The 23,187-nt window shown below is 43.0% G+C and overlaps 1 protein-coding gene across 2 annotated transcripts in view; it reads right to left on the bottom strand.

Moving 5' to 3' along the window:
• The window catches only part of LOC137938628 (callose synthase 9), a 102,504-nt gene that overhangs the window by 63,945 nt on the left and 15,372 nt on the right, over positions 1-23,187 (bottom strand). For both annotated transcript variants that reach the window (XM_068783597.1, XM_068783596.1), the window contains exons 11-20: positions 13,544-13,669; positions 13,069-13,145; positions 12,908-12,986; positions 12,580-12,702; positions 10,577-10,679; positions 10,314-10,437; positions 10,022-10,211; positions 9,807-9,859; positions 1,054-1,114; positions 824-905 (exon numbers count right to left, since the gene is read on the bottom strand). In XM_068783597.1, the coding sequence (XP_068639698.1) occupies positions 824-905; positions 1,054-1,114; positions 9,807-9,859; positions 10,022-10,211; positions 10,314-10,437; positions 10,577-10,679; positions 12,580-12,702; positions 12,908-12,986; positions 13,069-13,145; positions 13,544-13,669 (1,018 nt within the window). The remainder of the gene's footprint in view (positions 1-823; positions 906-1,053; positions 1,115-9,806; positions 9,860-10,021; positions 10,212-10,313; positions 10,438-10,576; positions 10,680-12,579; positions 12,703-12,907; positions 12,987-13,068; positions 13,146-13,543; positions 13,670-23,187) is intronic.

Here is a 23,187-nt window from a genome sequence, read left to right on the forward strand (position 1 = left end):
AATGCCTCAATTTATTCAATTTATTCATTCTTGTTTTTACAATGGTCGTGTTCTAGATTTGCCTATCTTCGAGAATGGTCTCCCTCTTATAGTTGTTGTTGGATGATATCAATGTAGGAAAGGTGTAAAAAAGAGGGGGAGGGGGGGAGGCCGATTTGCCCATCTCCGAGGATGGTCTCCCTCAATGTTACTTGGAATCATGTTCTGCCTTTGGCTAATTCTGCTGTGCATTTTCTTGCTAAAGGGAGGCATCAATCTCAAACACCTTGTTGTCCCTTTAGGGTCTTCCAAATTAATGCATTGTAATTTTGTTTTTCATTCTGTTTCTTTCTCTTTTTCTCTATTTTTGTTGGGTTTTTCCCCCCTTTTTTGCTTTTTTAGATCTTTTCAATAAAATTTCTTCTACTTTCAAAAAAAAAAAAATACTATGATCACTAGGAAGATCTTAAATTTCCTCAAAGAATTGCTGCCAACCCTGGGTAGATTTATCTAGCCCTAGCACCAAATACTTTTTGAGTGCCCTTCAATTTCAAGGGGACCGATAAATATAATGGCTTCTACTTTGCTCTTGCTCCAAATGACCTACAACGTTTGAGACATTCTCTTTGTATTGTCAACATGAAAGGAGTAGAAAATGTTTGTAGTTTATGTCTATAGTGGCATATCAGAGGAAGCATATATAGATTCATAAACAGCAAAATAAAAAGAAAATAAAGTTTTGCTTTTCAACAGCACATTTTTTTTCTGAAGATTCCAAAAACACGTTAAGCACATGCAAAACAATGAGTTGTCACAATTGAAACCAAGTTACGTCCACACTTACTTTTAGATACCAAATCATGCCATGAATAACTTATTTGATCAAATTTTATGATATCCCTGGTTGGTTGAACCAATGGCTTGATCTGCAGAAATCATTGACGAAACTACGTAAGGATCAACATTAAATTATTAAAATTACATCAATTGTTACTTTTATTACAATAATTAATTATTGTTTTTATAAAATAATAATAATAACTGAAATAAAAGTGGGTTAAGAACATCATTTACCAGGAGAAAATAAGCAAAACAAAACTTGGCACTCAGTACCACCAGCCAGAAAACCATGTACCTGCAATTTTATAAATTAGAGAACAAAACAATTAACTAGTATCTAAAGCAGTGCATATTTCTTTTGAAAAATAAACAATCAGGTAAAAAGATCAAGTCAAAATTACTGTGACCCAAAACAATTATACCATCTGAGGGCCAGGATTTTAAACAGAAAACGTAATGTCATCCAACAGTTAATTTTGCACATAAAATAAATGAATGTGCATTATGCTAGCATATTCCATATCTTAAAATGAGATTATCAATGAACAGTAGAGGAAAATGAGTGAGAGCGCAACCAAGCATGAAGGGGTGGCCTCGCCTGCCACTGGCGCCTCGACCGACCCCACCCTGCCCCCACCTGTCGGCCACCACATCGTCGGCAGCCCCGACGTCGTCAACTCTGACGCCAACCACTGTCACTCCGAGCCTGCGCTCTGAGCGTCTCCAAGTAACAGGAAGGCTGTCCATTCCAGCAAAGGCCAGAGCTCTGGCCGACGATCAGACAACCCTGAAAAAACATGCTGGCGAGCATCCAAAGGCCCCAACAGAACCCAACGATCCGAAATGTACCGCTCTCTCGCGTCGACGGCGACAACAACATCTTCTCCGTTTCTCATATGGGAAAAACAGAGTTATAGTCAAGCGTGTTAATAGCAACTCAGGTCTAGTCATTCGCATCAACTCGACGAGCAGACCGAAGATGTACCATATTTGCATACTAATTGTGGCCATTTAAGCCTTAGTCCAGCAATTTCTACGCTGCACCAATGGAATGACGGGAAGGTCATGCAAGCTCCGGTCGGGTAGCTCGGCCTTCACCGTCTCTGTGACCACATTCCATGGTCCTTGGGACTGCTAGATTACCCAACACCAGGGAAGCTTCAGCCTGGCTCAGCTCTTCATCCCGAAGAGCAGAAACACCTGATTTGGCTGGAAGGAACTGGCGGAAGCCCTACGGAGCTTCTCTCAAGCCCCAACTCAGGCGAGAGTGCCCTCCCACTGGCGGAAACAAACAGATGTTCTCCCCTCTCCTTCCCGAGCCCCGCCGAAACCAAATCTCCCCCCTAAATCTAATTTTTCCCCTTGTCTACCCCCTCTCGTAACCTCCCGAACCAACTCCCCCGAAATTGCCCGCACCCTCGAGCTCCCAAAAACGAATTGTCTACCCCCAAACCTTCTTCGCGACGGGCATCTTGTGCTGGCACACTCAATCATCATTCATATAAACTCCGGAACCGACAAATCCAGCATCCTCCAGTGGCATAGTGCTGAACTAAACCACACATATACACCCAGAATTTCCTATCTCGGCTCCCAAACCTGGCTCGTTCATTTTTGCACTCAGCCGGAGGCAACGACGGCCCTCACCCTCTCACCCCCTTCAAGCATCACAGGGATCTAAAAATGGCTTCCCTCGATGCCATCCAACCAATTCGGGCAATGGGCGACTATAACTGGCCTATCAGTGGAGTTATGGCAATCTTTGGTCTTCTCGAGCATCATTGCCAAGTTCGGGTCCATCATTGCTCTGGACCCACTCACTGAGCATTGGCACCAACTCGAGGAGGGCCTGAATCCTCATCATCCCACTTCGCTCCCGTGAAGGGTTGCACTTCAGCGGCATTATGGTAAACAACACCCGCTTTTGGGTCCGGATCGACAGTGGTGCTATGGCAGACTTCCGACATGTCAAATACACCCCACCCCCAGCCTGGCAATGCATTGAGAGCAACATATTCTGATTCCACTCCTCCCAGGAAATGCAGTCCTCCCCTTGCAGGCCTGACACAAACCGTGTTGCTGCCTCCGCAAGCCCCCAGGCATGCCCGCCACGCTCACCTCCCTTATCCCCCACCACATCCAACCTCCCCCCAAAATTAACCCTTCGGATTCCGTAGATTTTTGTCAACCCCCAACTACCACCCACCGACACTCACCCCATCTTTACTTTGGAAATAGCCACACCCCCATCGTCCTCCCAATTGAAGGCCGCCGCATGTCCCTCCCATCCCCCCAGCTCCTCACGCCACATACCAGCGGAGGAATAGAGGTCAACCTCAGCAATTGCTTCAGAGGGAGCCCAGTGCCCAAACCCGCTTCCCCCGGGATCCAACATCTATTCGATTTTCCGGAACCGGGTGAAAGATCCCAAGCACTTCATGGAGGCGCTTCAGTTCGAGCAACACAAGTTTGACACTGAAACCTGGGCTCAGATTGTGGAATTAGCCAAAGTGAAAGGCACTGTTTTCTCGAGGCCTCTTCCAAGGGGCAATCACCCATCAGAAAAGTCAAAGAAAAAAAGAAATAATCAATGATTTTGCTCTCATGGAATGTTCGTGGAATTGGCTCGACAAGGCATCACGCGTCTACTCGAAAGCCTCCTTGCCTCTACTAAAACAAGCATAATTGTGCTTCAAAAGACCAAGAAGACCAAGATTGCTTCTCCCCCTCGGTTTTGTTTGAGATATTTGGCCTCAAAAGGAGCCCGACTGGATCACTGTGGACGTCGTTGGCTTAGCGGGAGGCATTCTTCTTATCAATGATGTTGGCACTATTGAGGTGATTGACAGCTTTTGGGGTAGCTACTCTCTTGATGTCAAGCTGCGGGAAAAATGTTGGGGAAACATTTGGGGTCTTGTGGGAGTCTATGGGCCTACTAGACATAGCGAGAGGCATCTCTTTTGGGACGACCTTGTATCGGTCTATCAGAGGGCATGTTCCTTTGTTGCTTGTTGGGAACTTCAAAGTGACTCGGTTTTGTAATGAGAAGTCTCCGCCGTCTAGGAGGATCGTTACCTCCATAAGACTATTTTCCGACTTCATTGGGAGCTGAGATCTTGATGAAATTGCATTGTCTGGGAAGAGCTTCACTTGGTCCAACAGTAGACAACCCCTTTTACTTCAAAGCTTGCCAGATTACTCACCATCGAGGATTGGCTTCCGCTCTATAACAATGCAATCGGCAAAGTCCTTGGCCATTCATTTCAAAAAAAAAAGGTCCTTGGCCATGCAATTTCGGATCACTGACCGATCATGGGGGATACTCATATTAGCAATTGGGGGCCCTCACCATTCCGATTACACAATGCTTGGATTAATGACCCCACTTTTGACTCTTCTATCCAATCCTTTTGGAAGAAGATTGTTGTTATTGGCCCGAGTGGATGGTCCCTCCCGATAAAACTCAAGCTACTCAAGCCCTTTGCGCTCTTGAGCCTTAGAGCGCCAATCCACCCATTCGGTGGAGAAAGCCTTTGCCCTTACTCTGGTGGCTACCATTGACACTGATGAGGAGTCAAGAAGTCTAACCTCTGCTCAAATGGCTCAGCGCAATGCCCTCTAGGGGCAATTGCAAGTCTTCGCTCATTGCAAACTCGTACATTGGAATCAACAGGCTCGGTTCAAGTAGCTTTCTGAGGGAGAAGCAAACACTAAATTTTTTCACGTTGTTGCCACTCCAGGAGAAGAGCCAACCATATAACCTCACCATGTCAATGGTGAGGTTACCTCGAATAGATCCCTTATTTCTAACACTTTGGAGAGCTTTTTTGCAGGCCTTTACACAAAATGTTACACAATTCGACCTTTCTTTCAAAGGGCCAATCTTATGGATATCCCTACTGCAGTCGTCAATCTTATTGAGCACCCCTTCTCCAGCCAAGAAATTGAGAAAGCTATTATGGGTCTCTCTTTGGACCGAGCTTCGGGTCTGGACAGCTTCAAAGGGAAATTTTACCGTCAGTGTTGGCCCTTCATTGGTGAAGACACACTCGTTCTACAATCGTGACATCGCCTACAAGAGCATAGGGGCTCCTTTCATTGCACTTATTCCCAAGAAAGACGGGGCTGAGCTTCCTTTGGACTTTCGGCCTATTAGCCTCACCACCAGCACTTATAAGGCGATTGCCTATCTCCTTGCCACTTGTCTCTGAGCAGTGCTTCTGGTTGCCATTCATCAAGGGCAGAGTGCTTTCATTAAAGGGAGGAATATTCTGGATTTAGCTATGGCTTGTCATGAGCTCCTTCACTACTTCAAGACTTTGAAGTTCCCTAAGTTTATTCTCAAACTAGATCTTGAGAAGGCATTCAACGGAGTTAATTGGAAGCTATTGGATATTCTACTGGAAAACATGTGATTCGATGACAAGTGGCAGTTTAGGATTCAAAGTTGCATCTCCTCTACCAGTTATTCAATGCTTATTAAGGGAACAATGTGCGGCTATTTTAAAGGAACTTGGGGCATCCGTCAAGGGGACCCATTGTTCCCCTTGCTTTTCAACGTGGTGGCGGAATATCTTTCCTCCTTGATTTATTCAGCCAAGGGTTTAGGGTGGCTCCTCCCCACGGCTGATTCTGAGGCATTTGATATTTTGAATCTTCAATTTGCGGACAACACCATTTGCTTTGGTGTGGGCACCATAGATCAAATCAAGAAACTGAGGGTTGTTCTTGGTTTATTTGAATTGGCTTCAAGTCAGAATATAAACTGGAAGAAAACCAATCTTCTTGGATACTACATTGATGGTGCAGTGATTAGAAATATGGCTGATTTCTTGGGGTGCACTATGGAAAACACACCAACTACATTCCTCTTTTTGATTCTTGGTCCCACCTTATTGAGAAGTTCGAGAAGAGACTTGCCACTTGGCGGGGCAAGCTCGTATCCACAGCGCGTCTACTTACCCTATTAAAGTCATTCTTGGCAGGGCTGCCCAACTGCCACATGTCTTTTATTCAATGTCTGGCCTCAGTGTGCTCAAAGATTGATGCTATCCGCCGGTGCTTTCTATGGAGAGGTTCCGAAGACACCTTCAGATATCACTTGGTCAATTAGAAGGAGATTTGTCTACCTCGGATTAGGGGTGGTCTAGGTATCCGACCTATGAAGGACATGAACAATGCCCTCCTTAATTGGATTTGGAATCTCAATTTCAAACAAAGCAGTTTGTGCAGGAATATGGTGAGATACTATCTTCAGATCCCAGACCATTGGTCGAGAGAAGGTCGTGCTCCCTGTCGCTTGTCCCTGATTTAGAAATTCATATACAAGCTACATCCAACCTTCAAGGCTGCGACCTCCTTCTACCCTATGAATGGGAGGACTCTTCTTTCCTAGACCGATGAGTGGTGCGATTCCCGACCCCTTTTTGAGGTGTACCCAGGTTTTTCCATGATTTCTATGGACTCATCGTGTTCGGTGGCAGAATCATAGAGTAATCAATGTTGGAGTCTTCTCTTCTAATGAGGTTTGAATGACGATGAAGCTATAGCCTTCTGCTCGCTTCTACCCAGTCTCAATAGTACCACCATTCAGGATCGAGTGCAAGACAAGTTGAATTGGAAGCCTAGCATCAATGGTATCTAATCAATGGCCTAAGCCTATTCCCACATCAGGGAGGATGACCCCAACCTACTTGAGCACAAGGCAAATCTCGCCTAGAGCCTCTTTGTGCTCTTTGTGCCTAGCAAGATAAAATTCTTCATATAGACAACCATCAGGGAGCAAATCCTCATTGCAAACAACCTCCGCAAGAGGGGCTTTACCGCCCCTGATAATACCTGCCCTCTCTATGGCATTTGTGAGGAGTCCGTTCGGCGTGTTCTCCTGCACTACGGCTTCTCTTGGCAAGTTTGGATGGCGATCTTCCAAAAAGTTGGCATTCAAGCTTCTTCTCGCTGCATTCCTTGCTCATATCCCGTGGTGTCTTTAGCTTGAGCGCAATAACTAGAGATTCAACTCCAAATTCAGCAACCTGGAAAGTACGGTCTTCTGCACCATGGGTACGATCTCTAGTTGGCTCCACTCCAGGCAGAAATTTGCCCCTTAGGTTGGTATTTCCCTTAGCTGGAATTGGTGTTTTCTGGCCCATATTGCGGGTCCTCAGAAAATTCTGGCCATGGCTGTGTGGGAGCCTCCCCGGAGTGATTGTATTAAGTTAAACTTCGACAGGAGTGCTTTGGGTTGCCCCGGGCCGGCGGGTGCAGGTGGTGTCTTCAGAAATCACAAAGGAGAGTGTTCTTTCCTACACTCGCCGGTTGGTATTCCTGACTCCAACACTGTTGAAGTGACTGCCCTTCATCATGGATTGAAGATTTTCAAGAACAGTCTTCACGGGAAGCTACTGATTGAAGGGGACTCCAACGTTGTCATTAGTTGGTGCTCCAGTTCAGCCTCCCCCTTGGTGTCATTGGCAGACATTGTAACCTCAATTTCTTGTACATGGAATCACATTCCTAGATCAGCCAATTCCTTGGCTGATAGGTTAGTTAAATTAGGAACATCCCAGCAATCTCTCATTGTTTTGGACGATTCCTCCTCCTTGTAATCTTGTTCATTTGAGCCTGTTAATATAACTTAGCACTACTTCAAAAAAAAAAAAAAAAATGGTATGGACTAAGTGGTAATCATTTTGGGATGGACATATACATAACTTTAACATTGAACTAAGAATGGGTACCTATATATGGACCTCCACCTAAAAAATATTTTTTTATGAAACCAAGATTCATAACAAAAAGATAAAGAAGACAGAGGATCCACCACTTGTCAATGTGAAGGATCCACAAAAGACCACATGTAGGAGTGTTAGAATAATCCCATAAAAAACCACGATAAAAAAAAAATCTTGTGTTTATTATTTGGGAAGAGGCTTTCTAACTTCATGCATTCCCTCGACCCAAGTTTAAAACATCATACATCCTTGAAAGAGAGAAGCTACAGCAAGCAGATACGACTGAATCAGCTCATAAACACATATAACAGGAAGCTGAATAACTTGTAAAAAGGGCTGCACCAACTCAATCAAATGGAAACATCATCAAGGTGCACATTAACATCAAGCTAAATACCAGATAATAAAAAATAAATGATGAAAAGCTTCATGGGATACCACATAGATACCAAGCAGACGACAAGCTACCTTAGCCTTAATGCTGTAATTCATAAAAGTGCTACCCCATCCCGGTGAAAGATAGCACCTATTCTCTGGAGAGGATCAAAGGACACCTTTAGATATGATTTGGTGTATTGGAAGGATATTTGTATGCCCCGCAATCGGGGTGGTTTAGGCATCCAGCCTACGAAGGAGATGAGCAATGCCCTTATGCTCAAATGTATCTGGAACTTCAACATCAAGCATAACAACCTATGGGGAGATATGGTCAGGTTCTATCTTCAACCTTCGGGTGCCTAGTGGAGGGAGGATGGCGCTACTCGCCTCCTATCTCCGATATGGAAATCAATTCAAAAGCTCCTCCCAATATTCAGAAATGCAACTTCCTTTCACATAGGCAATGGAAGGACCCTCATCTTTTGGTCGAATGAATGGTGCGGCCCCCGCCCATTCTCCAAGGACTTCCCAGGACTTCTCTAGGGTGGCGAGGGACCTCTCTTGCTCAGTGGCTGATTCCTGGAGAGATCGCTCATGGAGTCTCACGTTTTATTGGGGATTAAATGATGAGAAAACTTCGACTTTTTGCTCTCTCCTCTCCAAACTCAGCAGCATTACTATTCATGAGCATGTAGTTGATAAGCTGTCATGAAGGCCAGCATTAATGGCCAATTCACAGTTGCATTCGCCTACTCTCACGTTAGAAAGCAAGATTACAGCATGCATGAGCACAAGGCAAACCTGGTATAAAAGCTCTCGGCGCCTAGTAAAATCAAATTCTTCATGTAGACGGCCATCAGGGAACAAATCCTCACCTCTAACAACTTCCATAAAAGAGGTTACACAACTCCCGATCGTACTTGTCCCCTTTGTGGTATGTGCGACGAGACAGTCCAGTATGTTCTCTTACATTATGATTTTTCTTGGCAAGTCTAGATGAAGATATTTCAGAAGATTGGACTCCAAATGGGGCTACATCAGGACCTTTTCGGCACCTATGAGATGGTTATGGGGATCCACCTTCCAAGGTTGGGCAAGATAATTCTCTTGGCAAGCCTTGCACATGTCTCATGGTGCCTATGGCTCGAGAAAAACAACCGGATATTCAACACCAAAGGCTAGCACCCTAGATAATACAGCTTCTCAGGCAGTGGGCCTTATCTCGAGTTGGTCACATACTAGGAAGGAGTTTGCCTCTCTATCGGGCATTTTCCTTCGGGAAAATTGGGGTTTGATCGCGCATATGGCGGGCCGCTGTAGGAATCCGGTTATGGCCACCTGGGATCCTCCCCCTTACGACTGCATCAAACTCAATTTCAATGGCAGTGTTTTCGGTTGTCCTGGGCCGGCTGGAGCTGGTGGTGTTTTCAGAGACAGCAATGGACACCCTATTCTATTTTATGCTAGGCCGGTGGGTATTGCTGATTCAAATACTGCTGAAGTGAGTGCTCTTCTATTCGGCCTCCAAATCTTTAAAAAGCGGCTTCATGGTAAGCTGCTTATCGAAGGAGACTCAAAGACTGTTATCAGCTGGTGTTCAAAAGATAACTCCCCCCTTTGGCGCCACTGGCCAATCACTGATTGTATTGCTGACATTGTGTCATTCATTCATTGTAATTGGAACCTCGTTCCTAGATCAGTCAATTATTTGGCTAATAAATTGGTAAAATTTGGAACCTCCCAACAATCCCTCATAGTTTGGGAAGACTTCCCCTATTTTAATTTGCTTGTTTGAGCTCTCTTAATAAAATTCAGCATCATTTCAAAAAAAAAAAAAAAAGCACCTATTCAGTAAATAAACAATAATTAGATGCTTACTTGATGAAATCACTTGTCCTCTCATACATTCCACGCCCAACATAGTACCTTTCCTGCATATATGAACAGAAAATGGATCAATAGAGATACCCAGAAGGCATAGTAAAGACGAAACACTTAGCAATGGAAATAAATGTCATCAATATTGATTGATAATTTTTTTTAAATAAAAATAAAATAAAAACTATTTAAAAAAAATATTGATTGATAATAACCTGATGCATCCATTTGATGAACCGCATCACAGACCAACGATCACATTGGTTTGTTAAACTGTGACAGGCTGGTATTCTCATGAGGAAACTAACAAAAAAATGAACCGCAGCATATACACCAACTATAAAGATATATATCCTGAAAACAACTGAATTAGAATTCTGTTTGTTTTCCTCCTGAAGAGCCTTCCTGGAAGTAGGAGAAATAAATACATTAATACTTGGAAAGTGGTATATAAGAAAAATCCATCTCACACACACAGAGAAAACAATTTTCACTATAAATACTCACACATAAAGATATAATAAAATCACTGAAGCAAAACCAAACCAAAGAAACCGAAGAAATATCCGTGAAACAGCAAGATGGCGTGATGCAGAATAGGCACCATACATCATCAGTATGTCCAATAAAGCTGAAATTTCAGAAAGAAAGAGGATGTGAACAACTGAGCTTTTTATAATAATAATGACATGTTTTTCTTTCATTCAATGTTATATGCAATAATGAAAGTAAAAACCCTTTGTAAATAAAGTGGCGATAGGAGAACATACTTCGAAAAAACTTCATTACGACAAATGTTGGACCCATGCTAAGTAGGAGCCGCATGGTCTTTGAATCAAAATGTCCATTATTGAAAGCAACAATAACCAGTCCCTACAGGAAAACAGTTCAGTCACGAAAGAGGACATTTACAGCATCAGCAAAAAAAACAGAAAACTGGAATTTGGAGGCTAACTTCTTCTTTGTATTTTTTTTTTTTTTTTGAAAAGTCTAACCTTTACATTTAGTAGAACATAAAAATGAAACTGCATAAATCCCACAATAACATCCAGCATAGAAGCACACATGCATGCACTCACAAAACAAAAAAGCATAAATATTTTTTCATTTTTCCTTGTCTAAGTCAAAGCAGCATGAAGCCTTGCCTCAGACTTGACTGCTCAATTCTCTAGGAGTCCTGAGTAAAATAGCTCCTGAGAGATGATGGAACTTAAGGAACCTTACTAGCTAAGACAACAACTTCATGGAAGACTTTACAATCAAACTACCAATTGTCCCAGCCTTTACCTGCCAGCTGAGTTATTTCTCCTTCCAAATTTGCCAGATAATGGGCAAAAAACATAGACACCACAAGGTTTTACTGAATTTGATAGCGGGTCACTTGAAGAGTTTTATAAGGGCATTGAACAAGATGTTCAGCAGAAAACAACTTAGGCTGAACTTTCCAAGGATCACTCACCAAATTCTAGAACTAGGGAGAACTGAGTGAAGAGATTATCCACATACTCCTCTGCATCTGCACATGCCTTAAATTGACTATTTTCCAACCTAAGAGAACACTTGTTCGATTTGGTCAGGACTAACAATTTCCCTTTTACTTGCATACCAAAAGGAAGAGGAAAGAATATACAAGCAACATGAGAAGTACACGAAGGTAGTGTAATCATACCTTAGTTTTCTGAAAATGGTTACAAATTTTAAAGAGAGGAAAGAATTGAGGAAAACCCTTAAAGAGGAAAGAGAAAAACAAATAAACAAACAAAATACAGAATAGAAAAGAAAGAAAATAAGAGCCAACACAACAGCTCTCCTAGGAAATCTACTCTTAAGAAACCATAAACGGGTAAGATGTTGAGGGACAGACATCCCAACAACAAGATGTTGAGGGAAAGACGTCCCAACAACAAGATGTTGTTGAGAGTTGTATGATGCAAGAGGATCAGTAATCTGGTTGGCCTCCATAGCTGTGTGCATCTAATCAAATCTAGCTTAAGAAACCATAAACAGGTAAGATGTCCCAACAACAAGATGTTGTTGAGAGTTGTATCATGTGAGAGGATTAGCAGTCTGGTTGGCCTCCATAGCTGTGTGCCTCTAATCATGTAGTTGTGAGTTACTGCAAATCACATAAAGTAGTCACTTACTGATTTTAGAGACCTATCTTGTGCTAATCAAAGCCTTGAGTCTCTTCTTGCAACTCTTCTGGGTCGCATCATTTGAACACATGGGGAGGCATTCAAATGATCTTCTATAATCGGTTTGGGTGTAACTTGTTTGGGTATAATTTCCCAATTAGGAATGTTTGGCAGAAATTTGTTAAAACAGTGATCAACCAAAGATAATTTGCTAAAATAAAACTTGAAGAAACATAACTTACTAAAATTATGTTTTGTTGCAATTGGATAATTGGGAAGTTTATTAGACTGTAATTAGGAAACTCTATTACAAATGTGGCATGAGGGGAGAGTACGTCGTCTGTCTTCCTCTCCCTGTGTTCACGATATTCACACCTAGTTTCTCTCACTGCCGTTTCACACTAACCATAATCATGAAAAACATTAAAGGAACTTAAGACTATCATCATATTGCTCTAGAGATCATTGTAGCACAGGTAAGTCAAAAATAAACATAAAACCAGAAAACCAAGATATAAACAAAAGGGAAGCACTAACAAGTGGAACATTTGAAAGGAACTTAGCTGTGGAAACTGGGTAAGACTTTGATAATATATGACAATATGACAGCAGGAAGTAATAGCAGATTTAAGGAGAACCTGAAGCATCATTGCAAGAAATATCCACAGGCGATCAAAGCTATGATAAATATGAAGAAATGTCCGGTGTTCCACAAAAGAACTTTTTCCCTGATGATGACTCCCGCTAGATGCAAGCAGAGCCTATTGAGTAAGAACATTGTGTTAGCCTTTTCATGAAACAGAATCCATTATCAAGGAGAGAGAAACACAAAAGAAGAATCCTAAACTAGCGGTAGGAGTCCATCCCACATAAAAGCTAAACCTTGTGGTATTCGCCTTTAACTTTCAAAAATATGAATGTGGAAGAAATCAATGACATATAAAGCAAGGAGGAAGTACCACAAACCTTGCCTTTTGTCTTAGGCTTGACAAAAAAGGATGAATTCGAACGCCAAGGCCAACCAAGTCCAAAGCAAAGATGTGACCTAAGTATGAAAGCAAAATAGCAAATATATGAGACAATATAAGGCAAACAAACAGCTCTAACTATGGTGCATAAAACCTCACCAGAAGTACTCATTGAAATCATCATAGTTTCTCCATCTAGAATGAGGAGCACGACCATTATCATTGCTTGCAGCTTCCTGCATCATCCTTCCATGTAAATGTCAAAGTTTGAAATTTTAAACAGAAATAAACCTCATTTCAAAAGACAGAAATAAACCCTAAGACAGATCAGTTTAGTGTCAGGGTTTGAGGGCTTTAACCTCACCCCTATTTAACGTCGTAATCAGTTTTATGATTTTTCTTTAATGAAACCTCGCCACTTTCAAAAACAACAAACACTAGAGATCTAATCATCAACACTTTCAATACAAATATTGTTATTTCCGAAGAAACAATTTGTGATTCAGCAAGTCCTCACATTACATGGAAAGAAAATAAGCAAATGATCATGCACTTCCAAGAAATAATTTTGAAGAATTTGCCAACTATCTGCGTAAGTTAAGCATAATGATCCAGAAACAGGAATCGTGCATACCGCAGCAATAATTTCATATAGAGGAGATACAACTTGATCAAGGAAAGACACTCCATTTGGAGAAGTGCAACTTCCAGCTGGCTGACTAATCTGCTGCCGTAAAATCTCCTCAAGCTCACGCACCATCTATACACGAGAAACATGGTAAAAATGAACATAAATGATGTGGAGCGGTAAGAGGGGGAGGGCTGTGACCACCACAAATAAAAAAATTCCTTTTTTCTTTCTCTTTCTGAAAATGCACAAATAAACATAAAGAACACAACATTATAAGAGAAAAGGATAAAAATAGAAGGGTTTGCGGCTCTAAACACTACTTCCAAGTCTTTTTCTGTTCATTTTTGCTACCACTGTTCTTTTTTGAGATTCCCTTCACTGATTTTAGTAACAAAGATAAAGATACAACGACACTAAAAAGAAAGGAGATAAATTGTCACGGATAAAATAGATAAAAGCAACAATAACAGAACCTGCCGATGACGGTCTCCCGCGACTTGTCATCAGCACGATCGCCGGATTTTCGCATGACGAGCCATCTCATGTCGAAAACCTGATCATCCCGAGTTCGGCCATCAGAAACTAGGACAACCTTGTGGCAAATGGACGCAACATCGTTTCTACTGATGCCCCAAAGACGAACGTGGAAGGAGAAGATGAATGGACCACTATGTCCAGGAGAAGAAGATCTCAAATCTGGCACGACGTTTTCCATTTCACCTATGGAAACACCTTTGTAACCATTGAAAAGATTAATCGAGCCTCTGTTACAGTTATCCGCACCACCACTGCAACAAGAACCAAGCGCTCCTTCATTAGCATTCCAATCGTTGTTGTCAACGCAATTTGCCAACAACTCCAGAGGGTGATATCTGTTATAGTCCTGGGTTAAGTACCTATGTCTTCCGCTCCTAACAGGCCGGTCTTTTGGGTAGTATTGGTTAGGTGTTTAACATTTGGTATCAGAGCTAGCGCTCGGTCGCGAGTTCGAATCCCGGCAACGGCGCAGAGGCTGGATTTAAATACTGGTAGGTCGCGCCGCTGTTGCGATGCTGCGGTTGGGCCAGTGCCGCTGCGTTGCGCGCAAAAGGCTGGATTAAAATATTGGTAGGTCGCGCCGCTGTTGCGATGCTGCGGTTGGGCCAGTGTCGTTGCGCCGCCGTGGTCGTCGGCTCGTGAAGGTGGGGTGTGATATTATGGTCCTGGGTTAAGTACCTATGTCTTCCGCTCCTAACAGGCCGGTCTTTTGGGTAGTATTGACTAGGTGCTTAACAATATCAAACACCGACTGCTACAACAAAACTTTAGAACTCTGGACATGTGGCTTCGCCTTCTATATCTCGATCATTGCTTTCCGCAATCGGAGAGAATGCAAGATAGTTCAGCATCGCGGAATCGCATTTACATACCAGAGTTAACCAACGTGGAGTTCAGCTAGCAAGTCCTCCATGATTGCCTGGCTGAGCTTTCGCCATCCTCAACGCAGACGCAAGAAATGCACTCACGGGTAAACCCAACAACAAGGGATTCTGAGCATTCCGAGTATTATCAAATGGCTCCCTTCGGCTCCCTCTACCTCCTTCGGTCAATGGCTGACCATCGATGGCGTCCCAATAGAACTATGGTAATCCAATGTATTCAAAAGCATCGCTGACGTTTTCGGCACTCTCATCTCACTAGACCATGATACTGAACAATCGCATTGTCTTGACGAGGCACATCTCCTCATCAACTAACACCGCCTTCAAAGTGAAGATCAATTTCTCTGCATTGCCATCGACAATGCCAAATTCTGGATTAGTGTCTCTTTCGACACCATGACGGACTTCCGGTAGAATGAGAAAATGAACAGTGACTCAAACTAATCAACTCACAATGCTCATGGTCAGGCTACGCACCGGGCAAGTTCAAAAGTCAACCCAGAATGCTCCACGGCGAGTGAACCCCTTCCCCAGGCACAATTGTCCTACCACCCAAATTCAAATTCCTCCCATCTGCCCCTGGATACCAGACAACGTTGACACTTTGTATGCCACCCCGACAGAGAAACAGCCTTCCTATCAGCCTTATCTTGCCTGGGCCTGCACTAACCAGCCTTCTTCCTATCCTACCCCCATCCTAGAAAACGAACACTCCCCTCCCAGTGAACATCTCAACCACCTATATCACTTATCCAATTATATCCAACCAACAAATTTGTCCTTTCCTACTACGCGCCTAGATTGGGAACCCAATTACACCCAAACTCAAACACTTAAAGATAAGTCCTAGCATAATTAAATACCCAATATAAATAGAAGACTAACATGACTAAAATACCTTTAAACTGCAACTCTTATGTGAGACTTGCTTCCATAATAATTGTGGCTCTGTTAGACTTCTTATTGTGAAAGACTTCTTATGCCACCTCACATGATCATGGTGGGTCTCATATCTTATGGGCTTGGGCCCGTCTTCTAACACTTTTGGATATGTGGGCCTTCCTTGGTCTTATGAGCTTGGGCCCATCTTCTAACACTCCACCTCAAGCTAGGGGTGAGAGAACATCATGAACTCCCAGCTTGCTGCAAATAATGTATAGGGTTAAGTGTCAAAGATATGATGACGAGACATGGTAGTAAATGATGAATCTAGCACGTCTAATGGGAGTTGTATACAGAGGTCAGCTGCCTGGGGACAGCACCATGTCTGAAGTCCAAAAGCATGGTAACAAATGATTGTATTATCCTGGAATGTTAGAAGAATTGGTGTTGCTCGGAAGCGGAGTTTGATTTCGAGCTTTCTCTCTCAATTCAAACCCTCTATTGTTATCCTCCAAGAGACGGTGTCAAGAGATGTCTGATGCCATTGTCAAGGAGCTACGGTCGAACACTTCAATAAAGTAGGTGGTTGTTAATGTTGCTGGCCACTCATGGCTTGGGATTCAACACATTTTGACTCCCTTCAAGTGTCTGAAGGTCGTTTCTCTCTGGGAATTCAACTCAGGGATCTTTCCTCCAGCAGAATATGGTGTGTGAGGGGAGTCTATGGCCCGACCAGATATCGTGAGCGCGCCCTCTTATGGGAAGAGCTCAGTGAGCTTTATCAATCTTGGAGTTTCCCAAGGCTTTTTGCAGGTGACTTCAATGCTATCTGTACTGCAATGAGAAGAAACCGCCGGCCAACCGCATATATGCCTCTATCCGTGGTTTCTCAGATTTCATTGGCGGATGTGGGCTGGATGAGATATCACTTTCGGGAAAAAATTATACATGGTCGAACAGCCAACAACAGCCAATTCTATCAAAACTGGACTGTTTCCCGACATATCCAGACTGGCTACAACTCTTTGAGAATGTCTCTGGCCGTGTTCTTAACAAGGTGGGGTCAGATCATTGGCCTATCATGTTGACCACCTCTTTCAAGAAATGGGGACCCTCTCCTTTTCGGTTCGAAAACTCATGGCTATCTTCAAAAAAATTTGATGCTCTTATTGATGGATGGTGGACTGATGGTCCAAGTTTGGGTAGACGGGAGTGGGCTTTCCCTCTGAAGCTTCGATTTTTAAAAGGGAAAATCAAAGACTAGGCCACAAGCCATCGTACCTCTTTGGTTGCCGAGAAGGCTTCTCTCCTTTCTCAGATTGCAGACCTAGACCAAGCGGAAGAACAGAGGTATTTAACTTCGGCGGAGTTTTCTTCCCAAGTTTCTCTTAACCCTAATCTCAATACTATCTTACATCAAGGGAAGATTCGTTGGAAGCAGCGCGCCAGATTTAAATGGCGAAAGGAGGGAAATGCAAACACAAAATTCTTCCATGTCGTGGCATCGGCAAAACGAAGGTCCAATCGAATTACCTCATTATGTATGAATAATGAGGTAATGTCATTTCGGACTTCGATTACTAATGTGTTGCTTAAGTTTTTTGTAGACTTATATTCGGAGGAATGCCCTAAATGGCCAAAGCTTCAACACTTCAGCCTCTCTCGTCTCTCTCCAGTAGCTGCCTCTTTTTTAGAGATGGAAAGTGATAGGGCGTCGGGCCCTGATGATTTCAATGGAGATTTTTAAAAAGATTTTGCCCTCGACTCAAGGAGGATATCATAGCAATGATTCACGGCTTCTTCAGAAATGTTATCATCTTTCGCAGTATAGGCGCATCTTTTATTGCCTTGGTTCCGAAGAAAACTAGTGTTGAGAAGCCAGAGAACTTCCAACCAATCAGTCTCGTCACAAGTGCTTACAAAATTATAGCCAGAATTTTGGCTCATCGTTTAAAGGTTCTTCTCCAAACCATCATCCACAGAAGGCAAGGTGTTTTCCTCAAAGGAAGAGATGTTTTGGATTCCACTATGGCAGCACATGAGCTTATTAATCATTTTCGTCGTAACAAAGATCCAAGAATCGCCTTGAAACTTGATCACGAAAAGGCCTTCGACAGAGTTAATTGGATCCTACTTGATGAGATAATGAAAAAATTAGGTTTTGGCGAAAAATGGAGATTTTGGATCAGAAGTTGTTTGGGCTCGACCTCTTATTCTCTCCTCCTCAATGGCTCAGTTTGTAGATATTTCAAAAGGACCAGAGGAATCAGACAGGGTGATCCGCTTTCCCCGCTCCTATTCAATATGGTTTGTGAATTCCTATCTGCTATGTTTTACTCGGCAGTCAATCTTGGGTAGCTTTTTCCTACTAGCACCCAACAGGCGTTCAATATTCTCATCCTCCAGTATGCAGATGATACCATCATATTTGGAATCAGTAACATTGAAGGTGCTAGAAAGATTAAAGCGGTTTTGGGTCTCTTCGAATTAGCCTCTGGTCAGAAAGCCAATTGGGAAAAGACCTCTTTCATGGGTTTCAATGTTAGCCCTGAGCTCCATGCAGAGATGGCAAATATATCTAATTGTACAACAAGCAACCTACCAGCAACCTATCTTGGCTTGCTATTATTCAATGATCGTATTTGCAAAAGTCTTTGGAATCCGATGGTTGAGAAAATTGAATCCCGGCTAGCAACCTGGAAGGAGCATTTACTCAGTAAGGTTGGGAGGCTCATCCTTCTCAAGTCTTGCATTGCAAGCATCCCAAATTATGCACTATCTTTTATGGCATGTCCTACATCCATATGTAAGTCTATGGATAAGCTTAAACGAAGATTTTTATGGAGGAGATCGAGTAATGCCTTTAAATATCATCTGGTCAGATGGGACGATGTTTGTTCGCCAAAAAATATGGGTGGCCTGGGGATTTGGAAATCTAAGGATATAAACCAAGCTCTACTCCTAAAATGGTAATGGAAGTTCAATACCCATTCTTCAAATCTTTGAAAGAAAATGGTTCTTGTCAAGCTTGGTGGCGACACTCATTGGTGGATGTCTGGAGGTAATCGGAGAGGTCTATCTTCAATATGGAGAGCATTATACCGATTGCTTCCAAAATTTTCCTCTGCCAGTAGATTCTATGTCGGAAACGGCAGATCCCTCAAGCTTTGGGATGATTTGTGGATAGGGCAGGCACTGCTACAGATTGCCTTCAAAAGTCTTTTTCTCTTCTCTACTCATAGAGACATATCAGTAGTCGATGCTTTTGAGGGGGGTGGTATGAGCCTACACCCTAGAAGGGGTCTTTCGGATATTAAGGCTCTAGAAGCCAGTTGTTTGATAGCTTCTGTAAGATCTGTTAAAATTCCACCTTCGGAGGTAGACAAGCTCATTTGGTGGCTGGACAAAAGAGGCACTTTCTCTGTATCGTCTGCATATGGATACATTAATGGCTGGAATCCATCTCAAAGGGAGCATGAGATATATTTTTTAAGGTGTCTTTGTGCTCCTCCAAAGATAAAATTCTTCATGAGGGGTGCCTGTCAAAGCAAGATTCTCTCGACAGTGCTTAGAAGAAGAGGTCACCCCTCAATCGACCCATTGTGCCCTTTTTACACCACTGAAGCTAAAACCACAAGCCACATTCTACTACAATGCATATTCTCATGGAAAGTGTGGACTTCCATTCTTAGTATGTTGGGGATACAATTCTGCAAGGTGGTTGATCTGATCTCATCCAGTAAGTCGCTCATTGGTACTCCCTCTGCCTAGCCTCGAAAAAGTGATGATCTCTGCTTGTGCTAGTTTCATTCCATGGGGGCTTTGGAATGAACGCAATCGAAGACGATTTGATGCAAAACGTGAATAGTCGGATAGGGTCACGGACCGAGTGGTGGGACATATTTCTACTTGGCTTCTGACTACGAAGTCTTTCTCCTCATTTGTGGGTACCCCTATTCGTGAAAACTGGAGAAATTTGGCAACGATGCACTATAGGACAAAGGTTCCGGTTTTGCAGGAAGGGATCCCTCCTGAACCCAGTTACCTCAAGTTGAACTTTGATGGCTCTTCTCTTAGTAATCCCGGGATCTCTGGTTTCGAAGGGGTTACTTCGAATCATTCCAGTAATCAGCTTTTCTCAAATGTCGGGCCTTTAAGCATATACAATTCTATGTCAGCTAAGCTTCATGGCCTCCTCTCCGGGCTCTGGGCTTTCAGAGACAAGTGCAGCGGTCCACTTCATATTGAAGGGGGCTCAAAAGTGGTCATAGGATAGTGTGAGTGTGCATCCCCTCCCCCATGACAACATTGGGATATTTTTCAGGAGATTTTAGAAATTACCTCAATTTTATCTTGTATTTAGTCTCACATTCCAAGATTCGCAAATCCGGCAATAGATGTGCTTGCCAAGCAGGAGCTACCCTACAATTGTTTGTTGCCGAGGATTTGCTCCCTCCTCATTTGTAATTCTCTTGTTAATATAAATACACCTTTATAATAAAAAATGATGTATAGGATTTTCTCGTATAAAATGGAAGTCCTCCACATCTTCCAACAGACCTGTCTTTGTTTGAAGCCCATAAGACCCCACATTGATCTTACTAACTAGAAACAGCGCGCCCGATTCAGATGGCTCTCAAAAGGCGATGCCAAATCCAAATTTTTCCACGTTGTTGCCTTTGCTAGGCGTCAGGTCAACTGAATTACTGAGCTATCTATCGAGGACAAAGTAACCTCGGACCGACCCTAAATTACTAACGCTTTAGTGAGTTTTTTTGCAGGTTTTTATTCTGAGAGCTGCCCGTCACGCCCTTTCTTCCAGAATGTTACTGCTGCTAGTCTAATTGAGCTCCCCTTTACAGCTCATGAGATTGAGAAGGGCACCCTTGGCCTACCTCTTGATTGTGCACTTGGTTCAGACAGGTACAACGGTGAATTTTATCATCGCTACTGGCCACTATCACAGAGGATGTTACCCTTATGGTTCAGGACTTCTTCCTCCGCGGCATAACCAACAGAAGCCTTGAAGCATCCTTGATTGCTTTCATTCCCAAGAAGACCATTGTAGATCAGCCATCAGACTTCCGCCCCATCAGCCTCACTACCAGCATATATAAAATTCTTGCTCGCTAGCTGGGCAGCCGTCTAAAATCGATGCTGCCCCTTATCATTTATCACGGACAAAGTGCATTCATAAAAGGGCGCCACATTCTAGATTCAGTAATGTCCTGTCATAAACTTTTATGGTATTTAAAGACCTTGAAACAGCCCTAGTATGTCCTCAAATTAGACTTCAAGAAGGCCTTTGATAAGGTCAACTGGAAGCTTCCTAACATCCTCCTTGACAAAATGGGTTTCGGTAAGAGATGGCGCTTTTGGATTTGAAGTTGTGCCTCCTCAGCCACATACTCAATCCTGATCAACGGATCTATTTGTGGGTTCTTCAAAGATTCTCGTGGCATCAGACAAGGAGACCCTCTATCTCCCATCCTCTTTAATATTATAGTTGAATACCTTTCCTCAATGGTATACTCTGCTAAAGATGTGGGATGGATCCTTCCAACTGCTGACCATGATGCCTTCGATATCCCAATATTGCAGTTCGCCGACAATACAATCTGTTTTGGTTTGGGTACATTGGAGCATGTCCACAAATTTTGAGCTCTTCTAGGCCTATTTGAACTCTCCTCTGGCCAGGAAATCAATTGGAGCAAAACTACCCTCATTGGGTATCATATTGAAGGGGACTCTTTGAGAAACATGGCGGATTTCATGGGCTGTTCTCTTGCCGGCACCCCCTCTTCCAACCTCGGACTCCACTGTTTGACAGCAGACCTCATGCAAGTCTTTGGTCCCCCTTGATTGAGAAATTTGATTTTGATTGAAAATTGGCTACTTGGCACAGAAGCCTCCTCTCCACTGCAGGCAAACTAACTCTATTGCAGTCCTGCCTAGCTGGTTTTCCCAATTACCTTCTCTCCTTCTTGCGCTGCCACCCGTCGGTCTGCAAAAGCATTGAGTCCATCAGAAAGCGCTACCTTTGGAGAGGTTCTGAAGATGCCTTCCGCTACACCTTGTTAATTGGCAAGACATTTGCCTCCCTCGCTCTATGGGGGTTCTTGGTATTTGTACCACCAGAGAGATGAATTGCGCCTTTCTCCTAAAGTGGATCTGGAATTTCAATGCTCAGCCAAGCAATATTTGAAGAAGAATGGTGGCTTTCAAGCTACAATGGTCGGGCACTTGGTGAACTGAGGGTGGCTGTAGGGGACAACTGTCCCCGATTTGGAAACCTCTTTTCCCCTTGCTGCCCATATTCAAATCAGCAACGTCCTTTTTTGCTGGCAACGGTCAAAGGCTTCTGTTGTGGCATGACGCTTGGTGTGGCAATCACCTCTTCATGGAGGAATTTAGTTCTTTTTTCACCATCTCAACAAGGCAAAACATTACGGTGGCTAATGCTTGGGAAAATAGGTCCTGGAACTTGCACTTCAGACGAGGCTTAAAAGATGATGAAGCCACTACCGTCTACACACTGCTATCTGCCGTTAACAGTATTACCCTCTGTGACCGGATCCAAGACAAGATGATTTGGAAACCTAACTCCAGTGGCCTCTTCTTTGTAGCCTCTGTCTATGAGCACGTCAAAGGATGGGCACCTAACCTCTTTTTTTTTGAGACAGAGAGAGAGAATGGTGTGAATATATTACTAAAAAAATATAAATACATACCTTACTGTACAAGGCCTTCCTCCACAACAAGATGTTGAAGGAAAACACCTAATTTAGCCTGATTATTCGCCAAGTGATTAGAAGATCTAGGAATATAATTCCAACTACATTGTTGTTAAGGAATAGTCCCACATGGATTAGTGAGTACAAATATCTTGAGTTTATTAGTTGAGAAAGAGGCTTCCTAAGGTGGCTAGTCATTTTGGGATAGGCCTTGGACCCAACTTAACATGGTATCAGAGCAACCCACAAAAGAAGGCCTACACCTAAACTATCCACTTGTAGAGCCACAAAAGAGGGCCTACACCTAAACTACCTACTCCTAAATTATCCACTAGTAGAACCACAAAAAGAGGGTCTACACATGAGGGGGAGTGTTAAGGAATAGTCCCACATGGATTAGTGAGTACAAATATCTTGAGTTTATTAGTTGAGAAAGAGGCTTCCTAAGGTGGCTAGTCATTTTGGGATGGGCCTTGGACCCAACTTAACAGCAATTGAGAAAAAAAAATTGAGAAAAAGGTGTGAATGTATTACTGAGAGAAAATATACATACCTTACTGTATAGAGCCTTCCTCCACAACAAAATGTTGAAGGAATACACCTAGTTTAG

This window comes from Aristolochia californica, unplaced genomic scaffold (genome assembly GCF_029961685.1).
Source record: "Aristolochia californica isolate CCGP_79_NKW_82.1479 unplaced genomic scaffold, dmAriCali1.0.hap1 SCAF_8, whole genome shotgun sequence".
Taxonomy (NCBI): domain Eukaryota; kingdom Viridiplantae; phylum Streptophyta; class Magnoliopsida; order Piperales; family Aristolochiaceae; genus Aristolochia; species Aristolochia californica.